The following is an 11,561-nucleotide window of genomic DNA, read 5'->3' as shown; positions in this document are numbered from 1 at the left end:
GGGTAGTTTTATTTAACTCAACTATTGTTTAAAAATTAATGTATTGCTTGCTTAAAATGAACCCACAATATTCTGGGCAAACATGTAACCCAACCTCTGGGTTAAAACAACCCAATCGCTGGGTTTGACCATTTTCAATCTAACTTGGGTTGTTTTTAACCCAGCATGTTTTAGAGTTTATATTTTTATCTGATGTTTACTCTCATGATATATTTGGTGTTTTTACAAGATTTTTTCCACGTGGTTTCTTTTGCAGAGTTTTATTTTTGCAGGATTTTATTCCGATAATTCTTTTGGGTTTTCTTACAGGATTTCTCTACAGTAATTGTTTTTTTTGTTTTTTTTGGAAAAGTATGGTGAATTTATGGAAAAGTGGTAAATTTTCTTTAGGATCTATAATATTCATAATGGCAGTATTTTGGACTAAATATAGAGATGAAAACGATGTGATAACGAATGAAAATTTAATAAATCATTTCATGTTTTTCTGTTTGTTTATTTTTGTCTGAGTATTTTTTTCCTTAACTCTTCTTGCTGACTAATTTCAGAAGATGGCGGCCATTAAAAATCTGGGCGCTCAAATGTTTACGGGTAATCCCTGATTTTGCTCTGTTATTATGCTCCGTTATCTCATTCCAATCAGACAGATTAAATTAAAATTATTACAAAACAGAGAACGTAATACCACGTGGATAATCTCAAATGTATTTTTAGGTTTTGCGAGACAAGTAAATTGAATCCAACACTCACCCGCTTGGTCCGGGCCTCTGGTTCGGAGGAAATCGCCAGTCAGAGTTAGGTGGCTTTTGCTGAAAATGAGAAGAAAAGATATTTTGTCAAAATCTATTGTTTGGCACAGAGATTCATATGCACTAGTAGTCCGTTATGGAGAGCAGGTCCCTCCATCCTGTCATAAGAGGTTGTAGTTCTGAAACACAAATTTGTATTATCCACATCCGAGTACAATTTGATGCACGTCTTCTGTTTCTCCTCAGGACTGTTTGAAACTGCACCTTTGCCAGAACAGAAAGAAAAATCTGAGGGGAGCAGTGAGAAACAGAGCAACAAAGAAGAACATAGGGTGGAAAATAGATTGAGGGAGAGTGTGTGTGAATAATTGAAACTTCGATCATGTTGCTGTCATGCATGAGTGCGTGTACATGAGGAAAATACACACAAGTCTGTATCAAACAAAATATGAGCTCACCTCTGGGTGGATTATGGCTAAAATTATGAAATATGCCCAAAAAAAAAAGGGGGGGGGGGCATATTTCATAATTTTGTCTTTTTTTATTTTTTTTTTTAATTTCCTTATTATCCCACACAATTCTACTGCATTTCCCCACACCGAGTTGAGCCATTATGTTGCAGGAGACTATTCAAGGCATGTGCAATGTCACACTGTTATGATCCTCTAAACTCTAGTGCAGATTACACAAAGACAGGCAGCCATTTTGGACTGCATAGCATGCATACAGCTTCATCCAACTGCTTCTATTTCTAAATTATAAGGATTACAAAAGTCAGCTTCATCTGGCTAGAATGTTCGACTATTTTTAATCATAACTCTTCTCAGATTCATATTGTTGAATTATCTGCTGTGTCACTGGGCCTGGAAATAGCTCCAATCATGACCTGATTATTAATACACTTAGCATTACAGAGCTTAGCCCAAAAAGTGAGTCATAGTGACTGAAGCCTGCGTCATTAGTAATTAATGGACATAAACAGCATGATGGAACTTTGTATTGTCAAAGAATCTTGAAAAAATAAAAATATTTCCACAAAAATATTAAGCCAGAACTGTTTTTAACATTGATAATAAGAAATGTTTCTTGAGTACTGTAATTAGCATATTAGAATTATTTCTAAAGGATCATGTGACACTGAAGACTGGAGTAATGATGCTGAAAATTCAGCTTTGCCATCACATGGTTATATTTAAAAATATTTTAAAATAGAACACAAATGCAGTCTTGGTGAGCATAAGTGACTTCTTTCAAAAACATTAAAAAGCTTACCAACCCCAAACTTTTAAACGCTAATGCATAATGTTTCCTGAAACTCTCACCTTCATGAGTGAGTGAGCGAAGAGTCTTTTTGACAGTCGCATGCTTAGAGTGCTCTGTGGGGCCTTAACAAACACAAAGTCGCTTCTGCTGGAGATGGTGGAGAAACCAGGTGCATATGTATGTTTGTGGAAATCCCGAGAGGCCCCCACGACCTCCATGTATCTAACAGGACCGTCAGTATTTAGCTGCAGGTGGAGGTCATTGTGTTGGTGCTCACGAGGTGCGTGCTTGAAACCAAGTTTTTGCATGAGGCACATGATGTAACCACGGTGGCCGAGCCAGCGCACTGCTATAACAACGATAGCCAGGAATGAAACAGCAATAATGAAGGATAAAGTGATTATAAGATACAAAGTGAGGTCAGGCCCTGTTGGTCTTTTGGAGGTAGAGCTCCTGCGTTCAGAAGAGACGTCTGAGGCTTTTTCAGCCAGGGTGATGTTAACTACCACGCTAGCGGAGAGAGAAGGCCTTCCGTTATCTTTTACAATCACAGTCAGACTAAAGACAGATTTATTGTCCTCTGCTATAAGTTCACGGGCTATACGCAGCTCTCCAGTATGTGCGCCTATGTGAAACATTTCAGCATCAGGGCCTGAGATTCTGTAGAATAACCAGGCATTGTGGCCACTATCACCATCTACAAATGCGATGCGATTGACAAGGTATCCGATACCGGCTGTGCTAGGTACTAAAAACTGTAATGTTTGATCAGATGGGGGTGCAGGGTATATAAGGACAGGAGGGTGATCGTTCTGATCTTTAATAAACACATGCACTGTGGTGTTGGAGCTTTGAGCTGGAGTTCCTCTATCAAGAACCTGCACCACGAATTGAAACGCATTCAGTTGCTCATAGTCAAACTTTCTCATGGCATATATCTGCCCACTATCTGGGTTTATATATACATATGAAGACGCAGACATACCGAGAGCCTCGCTCTCCAGAATTGAGAAAGAAACTGTAGAATTCTCACCCACATCTGGGTCTGATGCAGACACGGACAGAAGGGGAGCATTTGGGGCATTGTTTTCGGCTATGTCTACAGAGTAAGAAGGCTGTGAAAAGACTGGGGGGTTATCATTAACATCTGAAAGACGTAACACAAAAGATTCCTGTGAGGAACGAGGCGGGGAACCAGAGTCTGTGGCGATCACAGTGATGGTGTATTCAGCCAAAGCCTCTCTGTCCAGCTGGCCATCAGTCATTAAAGTGAAAAGCCCCTTATATGGTGAACTCATCTTGAAAGGCATTCCATAAGGGATGTCCACACTCACTTCACCATTTTTCCCTGTGTCTTCATCTCTAACTTTGATGAGGGCGATGACAGTGCCTGAACTCACATCTTCAGAGATTACAGGAGAAACCACATTAATGCTGATAACAGGAGTGTTGTCATTCACGTCAATAATCTCGATTTTGATGTTGCACGAGCCCTCCATGGGGGGTGTTCCTTTGTCCCTAGCAAGAATAGTGACGTCATACACGTTAGAGAGCTCGTGATCGACTAGTCCTGTAACTCTAATTTCGCCCGTCATAGAATCCACGCTAAAGAGTTTCAAAACATTATCAGGGGTGTATTTATCGAACATGTAAGATATTTCACCATTTTGACCGTGATCGGCATCGGAGGCATTAAGAGTTGTAACTAATGTTCTATGAGGTGAATTTTCTAAAAGCGTGACTCTTTTTGTAGGATTATGAAAGTGTGGAGCATTGTCATTGACATCTAAAATATTTATAAAAATGGCAGTATTTCCGGACTTTTCTGCACTTCCACCATCAACTGCAGTTAAAATCAACTTAAATTCACTCATCTTTTCTCTGTCAAGAGGCTTGTTTAAGGCTAAAATTGGGATTTTACTTCCATCACTTTTAGTCTCTACTTTTAGAATAAAACAATCGTTTTGACTAAGAAAATAAGCGCGTAGTGAGTTCACACCAACGTCAGGGTCATGCGCACTTTCTAAACGAAACATTGTGCCGGGCGCAGCCGCTTCTGAAACTTCCAAAGAAGTGTTTCGGCTTTGGAAATGTGGCGCGTTGTCGTTAACATCCACAATTTCTATCGTAACGCTGTGCATTTCCAATGGATTTTGAAGTGAAATCTGAATCCTAATATGACAATGTAAACTTCCTCCGCACATACTCTCTCTGTCCACTGTTTGCTTGACCACCAATGCTCCAGATGTCAGGTCTACGTCAAAATATTTATCATTAAATTCCGAGATTATTTGCATCTGTCTTAGAAGTATCACTTGAGCGTCCATTCCTAAATCTTTAGTCAAGTGTCCAACAATAGTTCCTGGTTTAGATTCCTCCGCTGTGGAATATAAAAGTTCCGAAGCGTGCGTTGCCACACACAAAGCATTAAGAACAATCCAAATTGCAGCCCAGTCCAAAGATCTCTGAAAAAGCTCTTTACTCTCCATTTTTAATTGAGTATTTTCACTAGTAGCTATTGACTTCTTCGAGATTTTAATTTATGCATATCCTAGACTGCGCAAGACATTGCCAAGTATGATAGAAATTTTTTGTATCCATGATCTCCACCATTGGCTGTAAGTTTCTAAAATAACAATACAGCTCTTGAGAGCAACAAGTGTGCGGGTCATGGAGAAAAGTTAAAATGGGTGGGGTTAAAATCGTGCGTTTCTATTGGAGGAAAGTTACTTCGCACAGACAAAAGCAAGCATGATGCTGTCCAAGGTGCTGAAAGCACCGTCCCTATTTTACCGTTACGTAAACATAATGTACCATGAATGTATAAACATAATGTTTGAAACGAGTTTGCCTCACCTGTTGGCTCTCAAACGTCCACGCGCTGTCTGGTAATGACGCATCAAGCACGTTTAGAGTGTCTGTAAAGTTTGTGGTGCTGCTGGGCTTAACGAGGGTGAGATCACTGAATTCTGACATTGGAGAGAGATAGGAGCCAAAGGACTGACTCTGAGACATCATGTCTCCTCCCAGAACCTCCACATACTTAATGGGCCCGTCAGTGTTGAGCTGGATCTGCAGGTTTCTGTTGGGGTTCTTGTATTCAGAATCAGTTCTCCTGATACAGCAGCTTGAGCCACCTCTACTGCCTCGCGCACATTTCACCAATAAGATGAAAAATGTCACCAAAGACAATAAAGACACAGCAGCTAAGGAGATGATCAGATATAAAGTAATTTTTCCACTTTTTTTGCTAGGCTCTACGTTTTTCTTATAATAGTCAGAGATGGGCTCATGAAACCCATCCTCTATTAGCATATCCACCGTAACCGTAGTAGAAAGCTCCGGGCCTCCATTATCCTTTATCTCTATCATCAGTCTCTGAGAGGAGTCATCCTGCTCTGAAACAGCGCGTTTAGTCCTCACCTCTCCCGTATGCAAATTCACACTGAACAGTGACACGTCCGTGGCCTCCGCGAGCCTGTAGAAGAGCCAGGCGTTATGACCCGAGTCCGCGTCCACTGCTGTTACCTTAGTAACGAGATGTCCTGCTTTAGCAGAACGGGGCATCCTCTGATGAGAGACAGACCCCATGAGTGCGGACGGGTAAATGACAGAGGGAACATTGTCGTTCTGGTCCAAAATAAACACATACACTGTGGCGTTGCTGCTTAGAGATGGAGAGCCATGATCTTTAGCCTGAACGATGACCTCAAACACTTTTATTTTTTCGAAGTCAAACGAATGCATGCTAAATATGCTTCCATTGTCAGAGTTTATGTACATATACGATGATATTGGAGTATCCCAAACTTTAGGGTTCTCAATGGAGTATGAGATTTTGCCATTTACGCCGACATCAACGTCTTGGGCGGATACTGAACAGATAATAGAGCCTGGAGTGTTATTCTCTGTTATGTACACATAATACACGCTATCAGAGAACTTCGGGGAATTATCGTTAACATCAAGAATTTTAACTGGAATTATTGTTTTGCTACTTAAAGGCGGAGAGCCTGAGTCAAATGCAGTGATTTCCACGTTATACTCCGGGAACGATTCGCGGTCTAAAACACCATTTGTAACCAACGAATATTCATTTGAGAAAGATGGTTTTAAAATAAATGGAAGGTCAGACTGTGTCTGTAGTCTGACTTTTCCATTTTCACCAGAGTCAATGTCCCGTGCGCTTATTAACGCTACAACTGTCCCGCTTGGCGCGTCCTCGCGCACAGGACTAGGTTTAGACGTAAGCAGTATCTGCGGTGGATTGTCGTTAATATCCGAGACTTCTATTTTTACCGTGCAATGGCCCTCCATTTCGGGGACACCTCTGTCTCTGGCACGTATCTCAATGTTGTACATAGGAGTGATTTCATAGTCCAATTCCCCGTTCAGAAAAATTTCCCCGGTTTTCTCATCGATGTGAAACAATGAGCGCAAAGCATCAGATGTGTGCTCTCCTAAGGAATATTTTATCTCTCCATTTTGACCTTCGTCCAAGTCTTTTGCTTCAACTTTTAGAAATGTCGTACCTTGTTTAGTGTTTTCAGCAATAGCTATTTTGTAAACATTTTTCTCAAATACTGGATTGTTGTCGTTGTTATCCAGCACTGTGACATTAATTTGGGACGTTCCAGATCTAACCGGGTTCCCTCCGTCTAAGGCAGTTAACATTAACTGATGCATCGGTTTCTTCTCGCGATCCAAAGGTTTCTCCAGAACTAATTCTGGTACCTTTCGACCATCACCAAGATCTTTTATTTTTAAACTGAAACATTCGTCTTTACTCAACGTGTACGATTTCAAAGAGTTACTGCCTACATCTGGGTCTACTGCGCTCTCCAAAGGAAAGCGCACGCCAGGAACAGTGGATTCTGCTATTTTTAAAACGCGGTCCGTCAACTGAAAATGCGGGTAATTGTCATTAATATCCTGTATGTCGACTTCCACTCTGTAAAGTTGTAAAGGGTCCTCGATAACGATTTGAAGAGGCAACAGACAATTTGCGTTTTCTCCACAAAGGATTTCTCTGTCGATTCTTTCATTAACCACTATCTCTCCTCTGCGTAAATCCAAGCTGAAATACTGCTTACCTGATTCAGAGGCTATTCGCAATTTACGGTCATACAACTCAGATATTTTCAAACCTAAATCTTTTGCAATATTTCCAACCACAGCGCCCACATTTAATTCCTCTGGAATTGAGTAGCGAGTCTGTCCTTCTGTCGTACTCCACAAAAGAAGAAAGAGAAAAAAGAAGAGCAAATAATGTCTCCGCCATCTGAATGCCACCTTCTTTGGCATTTTGATATAAAATCCAGACGATTCGCCGTGCTAATAAAAACTAGGGATCCCACCACGACGACAATTTAGCTTGACCATTTTGCCTCAAAAATATGTTAAAATCCATTTTATCGGAGCGATTAGAGCATCCCTCGCCTCCGCTTGCACTGAACGTTGTAATGTCAGTGGGGGAGGGAGTAGATCTCTTTGTACAATTCTGCATGTGATTGGTGTAGGCATAAAGCGCAATAACCAATAGCAAGAGAACTGCCTCTTAAAGGCACAACATCAGCACCGGCTGTCAAACTCACAACAAAGAACCTTACAATGGAAGAGTATGATGCATCATGCGTCACCATAGTTTTATTTATGCTGTCTGTACAAATGAAATATTTCTAAATCAATTATTTAAAGCTACTATTTAATTATTTGGGATTATTATTATTATTATTATTATTATTATTATTATTATTATCATCATCATCATCATCATCATCATCATCATGCATTAATGTTCAAATGTCAGCATGTTTTATATCTAGAGGACGTTTAATATATATATATATAATTGTATGTGTGTGTGTGTGTGTGTGTGTTGGTAATGACTTTCAGGTGGGGTTATAATCGTGCGTTTCTACTGGAGGACATTTATTCTCTCAGACAAAAGCACATATGACGCTGTCCTAGGTGCTGAAAGCAGCGTCCCTGTATCACTGTTACGTAAGCATAATATATAGTGAATGTATAAACATTAACTTGTTTAAATGACATTAACTTGTTTGAAACGAGTTTGTCTCACCTGTTGGCTCTCAAACGTCCAAGCACTGTCTGGTAATGACGCATCAAGCACGTTTAGAGTGTCTGTAAAGTTTGTGGTGCTGCTGGGCTTAACGAGGGTGAGATCACTGAATTCTGACATTGGAGAGAGATAGGAGCCAAAGGACTGACTCTGAGACATCATGTCTCCTCCCAGAACCTCCACATACTTAATGGGCCCGTCAGTGTTGAGCTGGATCTGCAGGTTTCTGTTGGGGTTCTTGTATTCAGAATCAGTTCTCCTGAAACAGCAGCTTGAGCCGCCTCTACTGCCTCGCGCACATTTCACCAATAAGATGAAAAATGTCATCAGACACAACAAGGACACAGAAGCCAAAGAGATGATCAGATATAAAGTAATTTTGCCACTTTTCTTGTTGGGCTCGATAGTTTTTTCACGATAGTCTGAGATGGGCTCATGAAACCCGTCCTCTATCAATATATCCACTGTGACTGTGGTGGACTGGATCGGTTCTCCATTATCCTTTATCTCTATCATCAGTCTCTGAGAGGAGTCATCCTGCTCTGAAACAGCGCGTTTAGTCCTCACCTCTCCCGTATGCAAATTCACACTTAACAGTGACGCGTCCGTGGCCTCCGCGAGCCTGTAGAAGAGCCAGGCGTTATGACCCGAGTCCGCGTCCACTGCTGTTACCTTAGTAACGAGATGTCCTGCTTTTGCAGAACGGGGCATCCTCTGATGAGAGACAGACCCCATGGATGTGGACGGGTAAATGACAGCAGGTGCGTTATCGTTCCGGTCCAGAATAAACACATGAACTGTGGCATTACTGCTCAGAGATGGAGAGCCATGATCTTTAGCCTGAACTATAACACTGAAAAGTTTTACCTTTTCATAATCAAAAGTGCTCATGCAGTAAATTGTTCCATTCTCAGAATTAATATAAAAGTAAGATGATACTGGTACATGATTGGAGCTTGAATCCAGAATTGTATAAGTGAGGAGAGCGTTTTTATCCTGATCAATATCAGAAGCAGATACAGAAAACAGTGAAGTGCCTGCTAGATTATTTTCGTTTATGTAAACATTATATGAGGACTGTGAGAATACTGGAGGGTTGTCATTCACGTCAAATACTTTCACAGTTACCGTTTTCACAGTTTTTAAGGGTGGTACACCGGAATCCATGGCCAGTATTTCTACATTATATTCTGAATGAACCTCACGGTCTAATAATGAATCAGTTATCAGTGAATAATGATTATGAAAAGGTTTCAATTTAAATGGAACATCCGGAGGGACAGTTAGCTCAACTTTGCCATTATTACCGGAGTCCAAATCTTTGACGGTAATCAGAGCCACCACAGTTCCCACCGTTGCATTTTCAGGAACAGGGCTCGGTAAAGATGTCAGTATAATCTCTGGAGGATTGTCATTCTCATCTATGATATCTATCTGAACTGATGACTGTCCCTCGAGCTCTGGATTTCCTTTGTCTTTAGCGCAGACATCAAATGTATACGACTTTTTAGTCTCGTAATCTAGTTTTCCAACGACTGTGATTTCGCCGGTTTCAGCGTTCACACTAAAAACATTTCTTACATGTTCAGGCGTGTGCGCACCGAATGCATACTGTATTTCACCATTAGGACCTTCATCCAAATCGGTCGCTTTTATTTTAAGCACACTTGAGCCAACTATGGCTCTTTCTAAAACAGATGCTTTGTATGCAGCAACTTCAAATTTTGGTTCGTTGTCATTTATATCTTGAACAATTATTTGCAATACAGACGTGCCAGATTTGACCGGATTACCGCCATCTAGAGCTGTTAATATTAGCTTGTGTATAGACTGTTTCTCTCTATCTAAAGGTTTTTCAACCACAAGTTCAGGTACTATTCTTCCATCTTTTAGAGTTTTAACATTAACACGGAAATAATTGTTATTGCTCAGTGTGTAAGACTTTAAGCTATTGCTGCCAACATCGAGGTCCTCGGCACTTTCAAGGGTAAATCGTGCGCCGGAAGCAATCAGTTCAGATATTTTTAATGTGGCATCTTTAGTATGGAAGTTTGGAGCATTATCGTTTATATCTTGTATTTCTATCTCTACACTATGTAACTGTAATGGATTCTCAATAACGATCTGCAGTGGCATCAGACAACTGGCGCTTTGTCCACAGAGCGTCTCTCTGTCTATTCTGCCATTAACTACCAGATCACCCTTCCCTGAATCCACACTGAAATACTGTTTATTTGATTCAGATGCTAACCGCAACTTACGCTCGGCGATATCTGAGATGTCAAACCCAAGATCCTTCGCGATATTCCCAACGATAGATCCTTCCTTTAACTCTTCAGGTATTGTGTAACGAATCTGAGCTCCAACTGTATTCCACAATAGAGAGAAAGCGAACAGCCAAAGCGCTGCCCATTTCCATCCCCCGATCCTTTTGTGCCTCATGTCTTTGTACTTGATATTCCCATTAACAAATCGTTATTCTATATCCACAGCAAAACGGAATGATATTCTTCATTTTTAAATTCGTCTACTCAACGCATCCTCATTGTGGTGATCAGCCTCATAAAGCGTTCATGTTTCCTCTCGCTCTACAGCTCTCATCATTGTACTCCTCCTCTGGCTGGGGGAGGGAGTAGATCCCTTTGTGCGGTCTGAAGCACGATTGGTACAGAGCTCAGCGCTCACTCATCCAATAGATGATTTGCTGTTTCTTAAAGGCATAACCAGCCATCTGTTGTTTGTTTTACGGCATCTAGTTAAGATCTGTGCTCTAAAATATTTCAGACCTATTTCTTATACTCTTAGGCGGGCAAATGTTTCTGTAACAAAAAAGATGTTCAAGTAACAAGGTTTGAGCATTTTTTTTTCTTGCCAATTGACCCTTTTTACATTTCTGAGTTTGTAACGCGGAAAAAAAATATAACAAGGTAGACTTCTATAGTGGTACACCGGAGACCATCGCAAATGTTTCTGTTCCCATTTGTTCCAACCACAAAATAATAAATAAATAAATACCCACTTTATTACTTTTCCACGACTTATCAAAAGAGGAGAAATATAGAGAGAGCTGGATAACCGCAGTCAAAAGAAAAGCATGTCAAAATTACATTCAGACCCACGGCGGGTTTAATAGAAAATTCCTTACATTTTTTAAATCAGTGCACAACCTAGATAGCACACGTATATTGCTATCAATGTACTTTTTTAAATAATGAAAATATATTTAAAAAACGTTGCTACGTTTATGTGAAAATGCGTCATCTGTGAAAGAGGTCAATTGGCGTTTATTTATAATTTCGCATATAGGCCTAGCTTTTTAGTTGTGCATTTATATAAAATGCCGTCCCGCTGTCCAGAAGAGTGGTGCTGAAGATTAAAACATTAGCGCTCTCTCTCATATACACAGACACACTAACAAACTTGTGCAATATTACATAGTATGAAGTGTAACTCCAACAATATATCAA

At 40.4% G+C, this 11,561-nt stretch overlaps 1 protein-coding gene across 50 annotated transcripts in view; it reads right to left on the bottom strand.

The window, feature by feature from the left end:
* LOC127521232 (protocadherin beta-16-like) overlaps positions 1-11,561 on the bottom strand; it is a 93,274-nt gene that overhangs the window by 5,867 nt on the left and 75,846 nt on the right. For 34 of the 50 annotated variants that reach the window (XM_051910348.1, XM_051910336.1, XM_051910335.1 and 31 more), the window contains one exon: positions 751-809. In XM_051910348.1, coding sequence (XP_051766308.1) covers positions 751-809 — 59 coding nt within the window. The other 16 variants (XM_051910363.1, XM_051910364.1, XM_051910377.1 and 13 more) reach the window with 9 other exon arrangements.

Source organism: Ctenopharyngodon idella, chromosome 10, assembly GCF_019924925.1.
Source record: "Ctenopharyngodon idella isolate HZGC_01 chromosome 10, HZGC01, whole genome shotgun sequence".
Lineage (NCBI taxonomy): Eukaryota > Metazoa > Chordata > Actinopteri > Cypriniformes > Xenocyprididae > Ctenopharyngodon > Ctenopharyngodon idella.
The sequence above is the reverse complement of the archived record's forward strand: the minus strand, read 5'-3'. Positions and strand labels throughout refer to the sequence as shown.